Here is a 19,151-nt window from a genome sequence, read left to right as displayed (position 1 = left end):
AAAGAGTCTCGATGAAGCATATTAGCCTAACATTTTCAGATAGTCTATTTCTTCCAATATTTGTGAAAGACCTAATTTTCTCTACCCTTCATAGGATACTACAACTAGGAATTAAGCATATCTGTATAAATTATACTATTCAAAGACACGAATGAAATTAAAATATACGAATATCTATCAAAATAGCTCTGCACAGTAGTGCGAATGCCTTAACAGTGAAAATAAATCAACTACTGTTATCAACCAATATGTAATTAGCATGCTACGAAAGCATTTTTCTGGAGTTAACTCTCCTCACTCCACGTGAGGATGCGCTGTTCAGCTCCCCGTGCTCCGCATGCTTCATCCTTGTCCCAAGTGCATCTTTGGCGATGGTTTTTGGCGCGATTGGCGAGAACTTCCTCTCTCTCCATCAAAATTGCAGCAACCATGGCATCGCAGGTCATAATCGTCGGTGAGAGACTACCGCAAGCCGCTTATTGACTGACGTTAGCAAGCAGAAAATCTCCACACTCGGTCGCAAGAGGGTGGTACACCCTCACGACCAGGTGCAAACGCGTTCGTCTCAGAATGCACTCATAACAAGTACTCTTATCTCTAGAACACAACCGGTGCAGGCTTAGGCCTAAATTGAACTGATGCGGTACGTAAGCTTCTCGCGGCGGGAACTTTGGTGTCAGTAAGCCGATAAATTCGTCTAGTCCTGTGGTGTTGTTATTCAGGGACCATGAATGCGGCCGAATTGTCACCACGACGCCGGAGAAGACGCTTTCTTGTCGGCTATGATGTAGGGGATCTGCCCGTCAAGAGAGAACCCGATGAGGATATCAAGGTAAACATTCAAATTTATTCCAGGCGTGCAATTAAGTAGACGGACTCCGAAAGTTCTTCTGCATGATTTAGGGGCTTATACATCGAGCAAGTGTAAGAACAAAATAGAGAAATTTGTAGTTTTATTTAAAGTATATCGCATATTATGGAATATTTTTTTTGGGTGTAAATTGATGTGAACGCTTTTAGTTCGTGTTTTAAATTGGCTATTAATAATCCCAAATAATTAAAATGTTGAGATAAGTGTCATTGCAGTAAAGAAGCTACCAATAAACTTGAAATTTCTCAAAATAATATTGTGAAATTTTTAATTTAGAACCAGAATATTAAATTTAGAACCAGAATGGATAAAGACATAGGATACTAGTAGTTCGCCTAGTTTCTGGCTGCCGGCTAGTGAATGTGTTAGTCACATGTAGTTCTTTTGGTCTTAATATTGAAAACACTGGTAATGTGAAATATTGTATCATTATCACAAATTCAAAAATTTTAAATTTAACGAAATATCAAGTGCGTCCAGGTACTTTCGTTATTTTTACTGAAAATAACGTGGGTATTTTATATTGTAAATTACGTCTATGCTTAGCTGATTAGGTATAATATAATACCTTTTATCCGAATTTCAGATATCTGAAACTCCGGACTATCTGTAATTATCTGGGACTGATCCAGACCATTTGTTCTCTTTTTTAGAATAGATAAATTAAATTTGTTTTTAATGTATTCGTCGTTAATTATTGATATATTTAATATTTTTATTGATATATTTTAAAAATGAACAATTAGAAGTGTAGTATTTTTTAAGAAGCGGTTAAAATAATTTAAATCAATGTATACAGCATGCTGACATTTAATATTCGTCAAATATGTAACCTACAAATATTAATGGAAAAGCAATATATAACGCTCTATATTTTTATATTTATTTCGTAAATCACTGCTTAGATATGACACGTTTTCCTTTACTACAAGCAGATTAAGCAAAACGTGGAGATATTTTGTTAATTCCTCTCTAGCATGGAAATTTAAGTAGCGTTTCGGTTAATAAAAAAATAACGTCTGTGCTCATTTTTAGTACTGTAAAAATAGAAATGAAGTGATGCTCGCAAGGTTTCGTAAAATATGTAAGGTAATTTTATTGCTTTGAATGAAATAAAAGTGATTTAGGGTTTTAGGCGAACAAAAAATAATATTTCCATTTAATTTTTTGAAAAACTATTAATTTTGTATTATGGAAATAAAAACATTTTATTTCTTTTAACTACCTAATTTTTTTCGAAATATGATACGATAGATAGATAAATTATTTCTAAATAATACGGTTTTAATTAACAGCACTGAAAAGCAAATTTGTTGTTTTAGCTAAGCTCTATCTTGTTGGACTAAATTAAAATGACGGGGTTGCTAATTATGCCAATTTTAAATCAAAATTGCCGCAAAATATTTCTAAGCGAAATGAACGCGATTAAATTTAAATCTTGTAATTTTCATGCCTATACTATTGCTTTTGCTATTCCTCTTAAATCTGTTAGTTGTATATGAATTCGTATATGGGCGCCCCGTGATAATAATTTTAGGTATATGACAAGAATATATTATAATCAGTTTTTGCATTTTCGAATAAATACATATAGAAGGTCTTTTTATGCATTTTATTTTAAACTTTTTATTCTGTAGTATATAGAAAAGCAATTAAAAAAATCAGTGCGCCTGAAAGTAGGTAAAAAAAAAAACACCCTTTTTGATATGGCGTAAAATTAAGTCTCAATTCATTCAAATTTCTGCTCGATTTAAAAAATCCGATTCCATTATTACTTTAAATGACAGACCTAGTAAAAATGAAATATTACATATTTCGAGTGAAAGGTTTACTGCTGTTAGTAACTGCACGATAGTTAGAAGAAAAAATCCAGCGATTTTTGAAAACCCACAACAATATCGGAAATTATCCTAGAAATTCCGAAAGAACTTTATTAGGAAGCCTAGTATTTGATCGTCGGATGGTCTAATGATCATTCCCAGATGATTGACTTATCCCCTAAACAAAGATTTGGGAGAAAAACTGATCACTAATTAAAAAAAACATCGGTAATGGGAAATATTGTATCATTATCACAAATTCATATGTGGGAAAATGTCAAGAAATTTCGTTCAATGACAGGGATAAGAAAATATTAAACTGTTGTACTTAAAATAAATCCTTTAAATTTTTTCCTATTAAAGAAGGCATTTAGTAAAATTTAAGAGACGCCTTTCTACTTTTTATACGTGAAGTAATTATGTCAGAGATTTTAGACAACGAGGAATGCCCCAGTAAGTAAATGGATAGAAAGTTCATTATTCATTAAAAAAGGAATTATAAGCTATAGCAAAGATTTTCTTTACCTGTTCATGTCTACTTACGCATGCTATCTACCACTCAATGCACATATCTCAATGTATTCATATATATATGAAATATAAATTGAACTTTTAAAACAGCTATCTAAGAGTGATGATAGGTTCTGAAAGATACAGAATAAATCAGTTATTAAAAATGAAATTTCTGTTTGAATATTAAGCAGTTTTAATGTATATGTAGAAGTATGCAATTACGTGCATTAATATTAAATATACAAAAGGAGGAAGCTTAACAGGATGTGGTCTGATTGTTACAGCATTCTATTTGAAACATCAATTCAGCTTCTATTCTCATTTTGCGCATTAGTTTTATAAGCGAAAAGCATTACAGAGTTTTAAAAATTCAGCATATAATGGAGCCCACTATTAGCAGAATGGATAAAGATAAAGGATACTAACAGTTCGCCAAATTTCTGACTGCCAGTCAGTGAATGTGTTGGTTACGTGTAGTTCTTGTGGTCTTTCACATGTGTAATACAAATACCGAGAGAGTTTTATTTTAAAAGTCCTCGTACGAAGCGTCCGTTTCCTTAGGCAGGTAGCTGTCGAATGCTTCGCCGTAAAGAATTAACCAGCCAACCAGTTAACACATAATGTTTACACAATTACTTTGAAAAATGATCATTTTCTACCCTTTCTAAAAGAAAGTGAAGTTTACAGAAAGCCAAATGATCTATTTATTATGCTGAGGAATTCAGATGTGCAAAACCCAGAAGCGATTCTTGTCGCTGACAAATTATTATAGGTCCTCACTCTCCTAAGGCATCCAAAAAGCAAGCACGTGCTAAAGAGGAACTTTCTTAAAGTTCACATTATTTAGTAATTAATATAAAATATAATCATAATATATATATTTCTATAGAAAAATACACGTTTTCTTAATATTTACGCAACCAGTCCTGATAAAAGTTGCAAAAAAGTTTGACAAGTATTTTTATTCCTGAGTGAAAAATATTAATTATGTCTCATAAAGCGCGTTTAATTACACCAGTATATCTTTACAAAATAGTTTCAGTTTATTTTCTATTTTTATTAAAGAAACGGATGGTGAAACACAATAATCGTTTGATTATGTATATTATCCAATGATTCTTAGAAGAACTATTAAGATTATTCACAGCTCCATTTATGTAAATACCAGTTTAATGGTTTTCAAAGCAACATTGTTTTCAATAGTTTTTTTTTTTTTTTTTTCAAATGGCGGGCAAAAGTCATCATAAAAGTTGGCCAGCCAGAAGCGTTGGTCACTTTATTAGGGAGGCACCTAATAGGTGAGCCACCTTTGGCTCCTATGAAGGGACGGACAGTTACATCCATGCCTTCTCCGATATTCAAATCCGGGCATTTTGGTATTGCAGTTGGATCCCCTAACCACTATACCATCTGAGCGGTTTGCTTCGATAGTTAAAATTTGAATTCATGCCTATTTTGCTTTCTATATTTGCATAAACTTAGGCTCTTAATATAATTTTCTATTATATATTGCCTGATTTCTCAGTTCAAAACTTAAAATAAATTTTTGATCCCTCCAGACGAGCCAATTTTTTTAATGATGCATGTGTACGTATTTTATTCGATAGCGAATTTTTAAAAATTTTCATACTGGTTTTGTTTTAGTAGTTTAATCCTTCAGTGTTAGCAGATCCATAATGTAAGTGATGAGAAGATCGAAATTCTATATAAATTAGTCATTTAAATTAATTGAATGTAATCTTACACAATGTATAGATCGGAATACAATGGAAAAATGTGTTCTTAGATTATGTAATTTCAATCACACAGCGGCTTATCTTCATTGAGAGCCTTTTGCTACAATCTAAATCTACCAATCTGCTGCCGAAACAAATTTTCTTCCCGACTCTGTAAAACTCCTCCCAAATAAGAATTCTTGAATATGATTAAATAGTCACAATGTAATTAATTTGAATTTCTAATTTAATTGCTTTTAGCTCCTATGATTTCCCTGTTATAAAGAAATCAGAAGTGCCATTAATGTCTTATTTAAAATAACTAGTAAATAAGAGTATGTTATTATTCTTCTGAAGCAAATTATTTTAAAAATTATATTTCTCAAATAGAAATTAAACTAAATAAGAGTTAACACTTAAAAACCTATAAAATGGTTAATTTCAATAGTTTTCTTAAACTGGAAAGGTGAATCCCATTCTCGTATGTTTTTTAAGCTTTCTGCCATAAGTTATATCCAGACCAACAATTTTAGATGTGCCCTTCTATTTAATTAAACTCTCATAAAATTATTAACTTAATGCGGCAAACCTAAAGTACTGCTAATTATTTAAAATTTTGTTGCTGTAAAAACAAAACCTACTTGTTGTTAGTGATTTGGCTTAGGAATCTTTCTACGGATAGGTTACAACGTATTGTAGCCCTATCCGTTTATGGGAAAAGATGACATAAAAAACTTTCTTGGGAATATCTGCCAGTATTTGGTATACACATTAAGAAAGCCTCATGCAACCAGCTCCTTCCACGGCTTAGTATTTTGTTTTGTGCTTTAGCCAATCGACCATAGTTTGGCTGTAACGATTTGGGAAAGGTTGAGGGGAAGTTCCAGGAAAGTTAAATGACTTTTCAGTAAACATTTTCTAACTAAATAAATTTTCATTTTCCGGTAACGATGTATCAAATATAAAAATTGTCTGCATACAAATAATTTCGGGAGCACATCTGGAACTGTGGCTCAGTACTATGCATTGTTAATAAAAATTAGAAACTAGTTTCTGTTCATATTTACAGTAGAGCCATCTTAGCATGACTATGATCTAGATCCTTCCGTTTGTTTTGAAATATTATGGCAAAGCGCACTAGGGCTACCTGTCTAAGGGAAGGGACGCCTTCGTGGAGGACTTTCTAAGGGAAACTGGCTCGTATACACATTACACATGGGAAACCACGAAAACGCGCATGCAGCCAGCTCGCTCGCCGGATTTGAACCTCGGACTGAGTGTTCAGCGACTTTACCGTTCGGCCACTTGTGGGCCGCCCTCTTTGTTCGGAAGTTCCTTGATGATTCCATTTCCTCACCAGAAACTTCTTCCTCAGGTTTGTCATATTCCTTTTAATGGATGATTTGCTATAATTCAGTGCCTGTATAACAATACTATTAACAAATGTGCACATCTTTTGCTCATTCGTTTTATTTTTATATATTATAGAGTCATTAGGTATATTTTTAAAGCAAGAAAGATGAAAAATGAGCAATGCCTTCGCCGGGACTCGAACCTCGGACCTCTCGAATACGCGCGAGTGTGCTGACTGCTACACCACGAAGGTATGCTAAGAAGGCGGGAGAAATATCTTATAATATATATGCGTTTTCTGTACGTACGCGCTGCCAAATAAAAATTAAACCAAATTTAGCTTCGGGTACAGTATGTGATAAAATCCACGATCGGTTGTGAAGCGAGAAGGAATTTTTTATGCGGTATATTTTCCGTTCCATTAAATGTACGGTACGTTTGTTACACGAGGTGTTCTTTACGGAAGACCATTATTATTATTGTGGCATAGCCGATCTTTAGTCACTTTAACTGTGGCTCTTCTTTGTATTATATTTAAAGCTTTTAACGTCAGATGAAATGACATATTATTTAAAGTTCTAGAATAGAACTGCTCAACGTTTGGGCCAAAATCAGGCTACTTTGTTTTCTTAATGGCAACATATCAATCTACCAGTGTTCGGAGGAAGTTAAAACAATATTTTAATAAAATAATGAAAGGCTAAATTGCTGTCGCTGTCGGTAATTCGCAGTCGCCGAGTTAACTCTCCTCCCTAAAGATGGCACTGTCCTCGATATAGATAGCACTATGTAAAACTGAAAATTATTTAAACTGAATTATTAGAAAAATTTTATATGAAAAAGTTCTAGAATTAAATATTCTGTTTAGAATATAACTAAAAAGAAGGAGAGTTGCTAATTATTATTCAGCCTAGTATGTAACGAAAATTTTATTTTACAAACATCTGGTGTGCGCAGACTTCAAACTTTTATAATTAATATGTGCATGAATTGATGCAGTGGAAAAAAAAAACATAATTACAATAATTCTTCAGCAGTTCCGGATCTGTTGAGTCTCGAGATGAGGTCAATAAACTCGCAAACTTTTATTTATTTCCTCTTGGCAATATCTGCATTTCAATTTTCTTAACGGCAGGATCTTGGAGGTAAAGGCCGGAAGAGTAAAATATTTCATACTCAAGAGACCTATCTCACTGATGAAAACTTAAATGGAAAACAGAGATGAGATTTTATATTACATTGCTTTCATACATTATGATCAGAAATGAAAATATAGAAAATTTCGAATTTCAGTATTTAAATTTTTAATGATTGTATTCTGCTTTCAATATGGAGTTGATTTCAAGAACTATTTGAACAATATTATCTTTACATTGAAGAAATGTGTACTATGAATTTTTATGTATGTCTTCTAATATGTGAAAATTTTATATCAGATGATGAATTCTTAATGCTTAAAATTTAGGTATTCCTTAGTTATTGACAGTCATTAAATCTTAGTTATTGACAGTCATTATATCATCATTAGTTATTGACAGTCTTTAAATCGTCTAAATAGAAGAAGCAAATTGTTTAGGCATATTTACGAACTGCTTGAAAACACGAGCATGAAAATTCTTTTTTCATACTTATGTGCTAAATAATTAGTTTGCAAATACATATTCTTTCTTTATAAATGTCTTTCTGTCTACCTAATTGTCTCTCTTTAAATATATACATAAGGACCGGATAATGGAACTTAAACACCTGCATCTAGAGTGCAATTCTTGATTAATGCGCTGTAGGCCTCCTTTTGGGGGCCACTACTACAGCCATTCTTCTTGCAAATCACCGACACAAATCTTGTTCAATCATTAAAAATATTTTTAGCTTATCATTTTCCGAAACAGTAGTTATATCACCTTATGATGCTGTAAATTATGATAAGTTAATCCTGATTAAGAAATAATGTTGTTGTAAACTATTTACTGTAAGTAGGATTTACTGACACCTTTATCATACTGTAAAATAGATACAAAATTTTATATCTCAAGTTAAAATTTATATCTAAATTAGATATAATGACATTATAAATGTTTTTGATCACAAAAAACCTTCTGCGAAGGATTAATTAATATACTTAAACAGACTTTAATTGGTATGCTTAAAAACAGAATTATAAAATTTTAACTGTCACTCGCAAAATGTTATATCGCAAAAAATATGTTAAGTACCAATCAAATATACAGTGCTCAGAAAAAGAAAAGAAAATAGTAAAAAAAAATTACATGAATAATAATAGAGAAGTGCTAGTGGTACCATACATTGTGATTACTGATACAAATAGCAGCTAGATTCATATTATATATAGTATGCAGTTATACAAGGGACAAACAGTTTACTTTATGTAAAATCAAATATACAATGATATATGTATACGATATGATGAAAGAATAGTATTTAATGAAAGACTAGCAGGAAAGGGAATAAAAATGACAGTACAGATACAATGCTATGTACATTTAATCGGAGTGAATCTCGGGATTAACTTATTTCAGAAATAAACGGTACGAATATTTTACACAAATTTATTTGCTTGTTGACTGCTTAATGTGTTGTCAGTCCATGCATAATGTGGCCACTTGATACTTGCTGACTTGGTCAGGTGCCATATTTCTGTCAAGGAACATTCAAACACGTCCTCTGCTTCTTCAAACTTACGTGAGTCACTATCACGTTTTTTGAATCTGCACAAACAGCCATAGAGTGGTCCATGATGTATTGGAAATGAAGCGATCTTTCGCGATTCAGACGACAGGTTCTTTCTGTAACATTAGTAACCCAGCGTTCCTGCCATATTTCTAACAGCTTGCGTCCTGTAATGAGCTTTAGCACTGTATCTGCTTTACAAAAATTGTAACTCTTCAAGTATACACTGTCGTTTGCAATACAAAATCTAAAGGTAATGATAAAATTCTATCATAATTTATAGAATGCGTATCATAGGTATTCAGTATTTAGACATGCGTATATCATGTTTAAATGCGTATGATAGGTATTCAGTGTCAAATGTTCTCACTGTAACTCTCTCTCTTTCTCTCTATATATAAGCCAAAAAATATCTGAAAGGATTCAGATTTTAACGGTCGCCCCAAAAAAGCTCTTTTAAAGTTTAATACGATTTATTAGTAGTGATTATCAGTAGAGATGATTCATATGGAATAGCGAAACATTTTATAAAATACTAGATGAATATACATTTAACATTGAAACATTATGTATCTTTTAAAAATTTAAAAATTAGTAACCCAGCGAAGTTAGTAAGTGTACTTAGTAAGGGAAGAAATATACACAACGTAATTCTATAAAAATATTTAATTTTTTTAATTAGGCATATTAAGAATTAAATGCATTTTTACTTAATCAATCGAATTAAAAGTAAAAAAACGTAACGCTCTTCAGAACTGCACCTGTTGCTTTATAGTTTAATTTGTTGACCAATAAGAGGCAAATTAAATTTTGAAAAATAAATATCTTACATTTTGACGAATGGCAACAGGCTGGAATGAAAAGGGAAACAAAGCATTTACAGTGGAAGGCATTTAAAGTGAATCAACTCAAATTTTGCTTCGAGATAAATTGTTCTATCAGATTTGTGTTCAAATAAAAAGGGATTTAAAATTTTTGATATTTATATATTGTACGACTAAGGGAATATGTTGTTTTTCTTTTAAAAATGTGAATTTTTTTTAAACGGCTAGCTCGTTTCCAAGTTAGTTTATATGTTTACCCTCCCGAAGAGAGAAAAAAATTATGATCTTAATTTAAAATTCCAGACTTCAGTTTGCCAAGGGTTCATTATCAAAGTTTCAAAAATTAAATATATATATATATATATATATATATATATATATATATATATATAAATTATGAGATCGAAAAGAAACTGCAATTTGATGCTGATACGCAGATCTCAATATCTGGCTGAGATTTAAGCTAAAGAGTTATTATAAGCGTACTAGTTTAAGAACATGTTTTCCAAAATTAAAGAAGCTGAAATATTATATTTAAAATGTTCTATTCAAAATGGCAAAGCCAACTAATGTTTGCTATGATATCATTCCGTTGTAAATTAACAGCCCTCATAGTGCATTTATTGGATAAAGAAAAGACTTCATTTTCAAGGCATAACTGTGATTTTGTTTCACTGGGTAGACAAAACACTTACACTATTGTTTCCTTTAAGTGTACATTTTTCTTTAAGTGGCAGTACTTCTATTTGTCCAGGACCAAAATTCCGACCATTAAAAGCGACTATTGAATTCCTGAAATTCGACTATTGAATACCTCGTAGAGGCTTCCTTCGAGGTACTTAAAAATGTATTCCTTGAGTAAGAAATGAAGATCCATGCATTTTGTAAGGGATATACAAAAATAAATAAACATCAGTATCAAATGAACAAACAAAAAGAAATGCATTCATATAACTTTTCAAGAGTCTTCAGCAACGAGCAGCTCTTTGTTCACTTTTCTCTATTTTCCCTTTTCGCCTTTCGAATTGCTATCCCAGTGTGCGTTTAGGCAGACGATTTCTCTTTTCGCTTCATTTCATGTCCAGTTTCTCTCCCTTGCTCATATGACAGCCATTCTCTTAATCTTCAACAGTGCTTTTGATGTTGCTCGGGGTCAACGATATTCTTGAAAAGGTTTGTTTTATAATTTTTTTTCCTGTGTGCGACTTACGATTTTATTGAAAGTATACGCAGACCAAAATAATAAAGGAATGGGAGAAACCTTAGGAGAAGAAACAAGGAAACTTTCCTTTACATTTTCTGTAACGCGAGAAAAAAAGAGTTTTGTTGCTTCTCTTTTTTTATTACGAATTATGTTAAAACTTAGCTATAGCAATCATCATTATTTATGTGAAATTTATATAAAGCAAACATACAATATAAATATAAAGTTTTTGGTGACAATATTTAAATTATATTTATTTCAGATTGTTTGAAATACGGAAAATCTATCTTTATTCAAGAATTAAAGCATTATTTTTGAATGGAATTAAAAACCTTATATACGTTTTGTTCTAAAAACGATGGCTTTGGGCTTTATTTCCTCAAGCACTATAGCACTAGACATGTCGTTCCTGTTACAGTATTTTTCAAAATAAGATAGAGAATTTTATGAAAATAGTTTCAATACTATGTATATCTGTACGTAAAAAATGTACTCTTTTACATCATCATGGTAAAACGAAAATTCTAATTTGTAAAATATTCTTTATTATTTATTTGCGTTTTGTTTAATTATAATTCTATTCTGTCGTGTTCCACAAGGTACAGTGTCTCACAAAAGTGATGGGACACTTGTGCTTGACAAAAGGAAACTGTAATAAAAGGAATTAAAAAAAACATGTAAAATTTTTTTGTGGGTGGTTTCATACTTAAATTTAGTAACAATTATTAAATAACATACATTTTCTCAAAATATTGAAATAATAATTTAATAAAAATACAATTGTTTAGGACGGAGCAAAAAATGGCTCACATAAGTGATGGAACACCATTAGATACTACTACGTACTACAATAAAAATATTTTTTGGGGTTTTTATTTTTACTCAAAAGCAATTAGCAATAATTTACAAAATCGTCTGCAGTCTTTCTCTCCAGTTTGTTTTGGAATTTTTGTGTTTTTTAGCTCTATGCAGCCATGAATGCTAAACGAAAAGAAACTTTGCCTGAAATTTGAAAGTTAGTTATTAATCTGCATATTGAACGTGAAAAATCTATTAGAGAAACTGCTGAAACAGTTAACATGAGTCATTCAACAGTTTTCAGTATCATTAAACGATATAAAAAGAATCATATGATTCAGGATAAAAGAAGGCCTGGCCGACCATCAAAGCTATCCAATAGAATAAAGCGAATTATTGTTCAAAATATAAAATATATATATAAAAAAAAAAAAAAAAAAAAAATCCAAGAATGAGTGCTCCTAAAGTTGCTGCTGATTTACAAGCATTATATGGAGTAATTGTTAATCCTGAGACTATTAGAAGAGTAATTCGATCTGCTGGATATCACGGTAGAACAGCCAGGAAAAAATTCTTCGTAAGTGAAAAGAATAGAAAACTCAGACTGGCTTTCGCAAAATCCAACATAAACAAGAACTCTGATTACTGGAATGAAGTTGTATTTGCTGATGAGAGTAAATTTAATATATTTGGTTCTGACGGTAGAATTTTGGTGTAGAGAAAACCCAGGAAAGAATTTCGCAAACAGAACTGGGTGCCAACAGTAAAACATGGTGGAGGAGGGTTTATGGTATGGGGGTGTATGTCGTCCGCTGGAGTTGGTAAACTTGTTTTTATTGACAGTATAATGGATCAGTACAAGTATATTGACATTTTAAATCAAAATTTGAAATCTTCAACACGACAATTAACCCTTTATAACGATTTCAAATTCTACCAGGACAATGACCCCAAGCACACTGCTTTGAACGTTAGACTCTGGCTGCTGTATAACTGTCCTGAAATAATAAAAATACCACCACAATCTCCAGACTTAAATCCCATATAGAATATTTGGCAAGAATTGGAATCAAGAATTCGCAAACACACCATTTCTACAAAACAACAATTAAAATCATTGCTTCAAGAAGAATGGGGTAAAATCACTCCAGAAATCACAAAAAAATTAGTCGAATCCGTCCCAAGAAGATTAAATCACGTTTTAAAAGTAAAAGGAAATCCAACAAAATATTAAAATATTTTAAGAAGTAAAATTTTTGGATAAATATTTGATGGAAAAGTAAGTGTCCCATCACTTATGTGAGCCATTTTTTGCTCCGTTCTAAACAATTGTATTTTTATTAAGTTGCTATTTTAATATTTTGAGAAAATGTATGTTATGTAATAATTGTTACTAAATTTAAGTATGAAACACACACAAAAAAAATGTTTACATGTTTTTTTAAATTTATTTTACTACAGTTTCCTTTCGTAAAGTACAAGTGTCCCATCACTTTTGTGAGACACTGTATACTACGACGCTTGCACAAATAAGGTACAACACCAACAAAGTAAATAATAAAAGTGAAATAGCACTGCAAAAAGAAAAAAGAATGGGGAAAATTAAATAAAAAGAAAAAATTAAAATTGACAACATAAAAATAAAATCTGAAATCTTTTAGATATTATTACGCCCAAAGGGTCTTTTTTTAAAGTTTTGTGTGTTACCTTTATTTATTAAATATCAAGTTCTTCGCACTTAAGCTATATAAAATTCTATTCAACAGTAATATCACAAAATATTTAAAAATAGTATAGCTTTAGAATTTCCGATAGACAATCTCGCGCACTGGAGATAAAAATGTTTTTTCTGTACAGTGTTGCCATTACTCGCTTTGAAATCGTTGAATTTCGTTAATAAAAAATTCGTAGCCGTGAAGTAACGAAGCTCCTTTTCGACAAACTTGAATTTTGAAGCATTTATTTTTATTCCTGCTTCGTTTAGAAGGGAAAACACTTCGTGTGAATTCCATAATATAGTCTCACTAGTTATAATTTTATCATCTAGATAGATAAGCACTTTTTCCGAGGACAGGTCATCGGATCCAATGCACTCAGAAAAGGTAGTGGGGGCTTAGCATAAGCCAAAGAGCATTCTGAAAAATGTATAAACGCCTGACTTCATAATAAATTTTTTATAAATAATTACGGTTTTAGGCATATCTTTTGGCTTTACACAAATTTGGAGCTATCCAGAAGTAACATCTAACGTTGTATAATTCGTTGATTTGATTTTTCTAAATGTTGTTTTCATTATGGACAGCGGATAAAGAGAATATTTATAAATACTATTTAGTTTTCGTTAATTGACTGCGAATCACTAAGATTTATGATCTGTACGTGGGAGATTATCCCTTCGGCATTGTACAGCTGAGCCAGCGTAAGAGCTACTTACGAGAATTCATATTCTGCACCATTTCTTGTACGTATATGTTTTTCAATTATTTGCTCTTTGTCATAACGATAAGGATTTGCTCTGACAGAAAGGACATTTCCTGTATAAATGCTGTTGCTCACAATTTGAGTGTGGCCTGGATTACTGTCATATAATTTAGAAAAAATGACTTACCAATAGTTCCAGTTTGCTTTTATCTTCATTCGGTGATTTAACTCAATCCCGGAGAGTGTGCTTCTTTTTCTTCCACTTCATTAATTATTCACTTGCGCCGTGACCTCCTGAAATTATTTTGGCTCCGTTGCCTTTAAAAAATCCTCCCTAAAATTATTGGGGGTGGAATCTTTTTTACAACAACAGACACTACTTTCTGTGCTCGTCCATTATTTACACGTGTACCATGACTTTTCAAACACATGTGTACTACTTGTCTTAGGCGCAGTAACTTTCGTCTCGGTAACCTCAAACATTCTCTATCTTCTGAAGTATTTTCCAAAACATTCTCCGCTAGGAATCCCCAGTTTCTTATAATGCATCCCATGGAATATTATTTAGTGATTTTTGTATCACAAGCAGAGCCAAATTTTTATCACTACCGTATTTAGTTGAAGCCTGGAGGGAATTTTCTGCTTCCGAAATAACTGCACCCTCTTGCTTTTAGTCCCTATGGTTTTCTTTCCTTCTGTCTTCTCTTTTAAGCTTTTTCTTGGCAATCGCCACTCGTGGCTGAAACTTTCTGTCTATTTTAAAATAATTTATTTACATCAAACCGCGGCCTTTCTTGTTGTGTAGGCTTATAAAACTGTCCGTTCGCCTTCTGGTCATACTGCGCTGCACGCATTCTTTCAGCAACCCTCTTGCTTTCAAACTTTACGAGCTAAAACAAACTCTCGAGCCTGCTCGAATTTCTTAAAGAATTCTTGAATCTGCGGAAGCAACCTAGGCAAACTAACTTGAATTACATCTGTATCAGGTGTTTTCATATACAGCAAATTAAAAATTTGAATTTTCTCTTAGTATAAACCCAGTCAGTTCTTCGACCTTCATCTGGTATTTACTGAACAGTTCGGCTACTAACTTAGCGCTTTCTTTTAACACTAAGGAAAATGCTTGTACGAAGTCTTTCTTAAATATCGCGTACTTGTAGATCTCACTTTCTGGTTCATCAGAAAAGAAGTTCCCAATGCACCGTTCAGCGCCTGCCCTCTTAATACGGCGGTTGATACCGTAATGTTAGGAACTTTCGGTACCGGATAAGACATAAAATGCGAATTTAGATGTTCAAGAAAAGTTAGTACCGACTTTTTTCCATCAAAAGTCACTGCGGATTTCATTGCTGTCCGCATGGTGTCCATGTCGAAGCCAAATCCCTCTACGGCAGGGCTTCTTAAATTATTATCACTCGCAACCCCTTTTTATCGCTGAGATTTTTTTTAGCGACCCAGGACCCTATAATATTTGCGAAAGTTTTGTGGTACCCCATAAGCAGAGCGCAAATCTGACACACGCGTGGGTGAAACCGTCAGCTTCCGGAATTGAACTGAAAAGTGAAATAAACTTATAAGGTATTTCTGCCACCTTCATGGCATGCTTTCGTGGTGTGGTGGTCTGCACGTTGGGCACGTATTCCAGAGATCCGTGGTTTGATTCCCGGCGAAGGCGTTTCTAATTTTTCATGACTCTTGCTTCCAATTAACCTAATGTCTCTACAAGTGGCGCCCGAACTAAAAGGGTTGTGGATTATGACTCTCCACACCCAGGATTTGGCGACTGGGTCCCCTAGAAATCCCAGTCGCAGCTTTAAAAGGGCGAGTATATAAGGTATTTCTCCCGCCTTCTTGGCATGCCTTCGTAGTGTGGTGGTCTGCACTCTGGGCGAATATTCCAGAAATCCGTGGTTCGATTCCTGGTGGAGGCATTGCTAATTTTTCATGACTCTTGCTTCCAATTAACCTAACGTCTCTACAAGCTTTATATGAGTCTTTAGTCTTTCAGTCACACCCCATTGAAAAATCCTATCATTTTATTCAATTCTCAGAATTTCAAAATGCCAGATGCCGAATCTAAATTTTCTTATGAAATATAATTGGAATTATTCCTTCAGTGAAATATGAGTATGCCTGTGTCAATATGATATAACATTTAAAAATTAAAATTAACCGACTCTTGGAGGAAAGTTTTTCTAAAAATGGCTATTTTACTTCTCCAAATTTTAAGCAAAACTCATTAAAATAGGAAAGCCTAGTGCTTTGCATCAAATTTAGTAAACCAATACTGTAAAAGGTTTGTAAAAAACTTTCCAAAATAATATTCAGAGTTTTGACATTTTTGAAATACAATCATATTGCATCAAAAATTTTAATATTTCTATGGAATAATTAACCGAAATTTCTGGAAAGAATTTATCGACAGTAATTTGCGTGCTCGAAACGTTTTATTTTGATGATAAAACATTCATTCAAAAATAATTTTCTGAAACCTAATATTTTTCCTAGGTCTTTACTATTCGCAAAATTGCTTTTACCCTTACTATGTTTAGGAACCCTTACTATGTTTAGGAATTTATAGTGCACTATTTTATGATTTAAAAAAAAGAAATATTGGAGCAAAATGAAAGAAATTTGAGATATTTTATTTTAGTACATATGGGAAATTTCAGAAAGAAAGGCAAACATTTTTTTATCCATCTTTTCAGTCATTTCTATTTAAGGTAACATAATTAAAAAATAAATATTTCTTATTTACTATTGCTCTTCAAATACATTTGATACTCTATTAATATGTTCCAAGATCTAAGGAAGATTTAGTACAAAATAGTAATTTATTCTACCGTTTACCTTCGGTGTTTCCAACGTCTAATATTTATTAAATATTATTTAAATTAATTATATTGAAATTCGCTTAATTATTGAATAGAATTGGTTTTAAAAATAATTTCGTTCAATAAAGAAATTATACACTTTCATTTATTATAAATAAAAGTTTTGGGAAAAATTCTGATTATTTTTAAATCTCTTAACATGGAACAGAAGTAAAAATAATTAAATTCAAAACTCAATTACTTAATAATTGCTTAGAAACGTTCTAGAATTATAAATGTTTTGCACTAATGGATTCATTCGTAAAAGACAAGATACGAACTAAACGTGAATGCTTCCAAGTGAGAACATATCCAAATAAACATTTCTCTCGCAAAATGGTTGTATTTGATGCTTTATAATTAAAGGATAGAGGAAAAAGGAATATAAAAAAATAACAAAATTCTAATTGTTACTGGATTTTTCTAGTAAACAATTAAAAGTATGTAAATGAGAAGTTTTTTCATTCTATGGCAGTGGCTAAAATACTGGTAGAAAAAGACTGTTAAAAATGTCTTATTTTGAAATAGTATAGCTATTTTCAACTTAAATTGCCCTATATTTGCTTGATTTCACAGAGAATTTAATGTTTTCTCACTGTGCAGGAAAAGATGGACATCAGAAATGAATCTGGCATCATTACGCAAATTTTCTTTCATGAGCAATTGTCAAGTTTTAAACTGAATAAAAGAATTATATTCTTTAAATGAAATTGTTTCCATGATTGTTATAATAATGAGATCTAAACTAGAGAATAAGGAAATTATTTTCTCGAAATGTTGAACATTTTAATAATTGTCATCAATTAATGAAACTAAAAGAGTATATTTAAAAGATTCTTTTCCAAATATATTTCATGATAATTATACTAAGCTAAAACTGGGTATATATGTATAATATGTATATATTAGATGCTGTATGTATATGCATAATTATATGTTCTACAAATGTTATATATTTTTAACTGTTATCACTTACTCGGCAGAAGGAATAAATCTTCGTGTGGTTAATTTGATTATAGCAAAGGCCGAGAGGGTCATCTGACGTAGGAGAGGGACGCCTTCGTGGATAACTTTCTAAGAGAAATTGGTTCATATACACGTTACATATAGGGAACATCAAGATAAGCCCATGCAGGCAGCCTATTCGACGGAATACGAACCCGGATAGAACTACCAGTATTCCTCTACTTTAGTGTTCGGCCACTGGTGGGCCTAAAAAAGGGATAAGGGAATTAAAGAATTATTTCTAAATGGCAAATGTATTTTTCTTCTGTCACAAATATAGGCTATAGAGTAAACGAGGATAGAATTAAATTCATGGAAATTACGCATTCCATGGTAAACTATCATAATAATTTGCATTAACGGCTAAACCTTAGAAAAGGTTGAGTAATTTAAATACCTTGACAATATAACTTATGACAAAAGTTAAGAGCAAAAATTAGTAATAGAATTAAAAATGGCTTATAAATGCTTCTTTTGGCTAAGAAGACAATTAAGATCTAATCTTATATGTCGCAAAACAAAACTACGAATGTATAAGGCACTAATGCTTATTTTTACTTTATGGAAGTAGCGAAACGTGGACTTTAAATAGAGACATACAACGCTCACTCAACGTGTTTGAGAAAAAAGTTGTCAGGCAAATTTGTGGCTGAGGAAGAGGGACGTTGAAGAACAAGATATAACTTTGGACTGAACAAGGCTTTATAGGCAACCACAAATAACACAAGTCAGCCATAGTAATAGATTAAGATGGCTGCATAATGTTTGGGAATCCCATTAAGATCTTGACATTAAAAAAAAACCTGAGGGATCCTAACCCATCTAATGAAAGACCTTCCTTTAGATGGGTTAGGTGACGTTGAAAAGACTTAAAAAACTTTGAAAATTAACGTTTGGAGATGAGTCGCTGCAGATAAAAGACTCTGGAAATAGCGCAATTTTGAGACAGCCAAGGCTTGTAAGGGCATTTTTACGTTGTGCTTGTGAAAAATTGGAAATAATATTTGTCCAAGTAAAACATTACGTATACAGTGATCAGAATTCAAGGCATTTGTAATGTTTTTCA

The 19,151-nt window shown here is 32.1% G+C and overlaps 1 protein-coding gene across 3 annotated transcripts in view; it reads left to right on the top strand.

The window, feature by feature from the left end:
• The first annotated feature begins 442 nt into the window (after positions 1-442).
• Positions 443-19,151, top strand: part of LOC118190796 (uncharacterized) — a 320,601-nt gene continuing 301,892 nt past the window's right edge. For all 3 annotated transcript variants that reach the window (XM_085813896.1, XM_085813894.1, XM_085813895.1), the window contains exon 1: positions 443-832. Coding sequence is in view for 1 of the 3 variants with exons in the window: in XM_085813894.1 (XP_085670020.1) it covers positions 728-832 (105 nt within the window). In the remaining 2 variants the exon portion in view is untranslated. The remainder of the gene's footprint in view (positions 833-19,151) is intronic.

The sequence above is a fragment of the Stegodyphus dumicola genome, chromosome 3 (assembly GCF_044657685.1).
Source record: "Stegodyphus dumicola isolate Sdum_Otavi_A_Nest chromosome 3, ASM4465768v1".
NCBI classification, from domain to species: Eukaryota; Metazoa; Arthropoda; class Arachnida; order Araneae; family Eresidae; genus Stegodyphus; species Stegodyphus dumicola.
The sequence above is the reverse complement of the archived record's forward strand: the minus strand, read 5'-3'. Positions and strand labels throughout refer to the sequence as shown.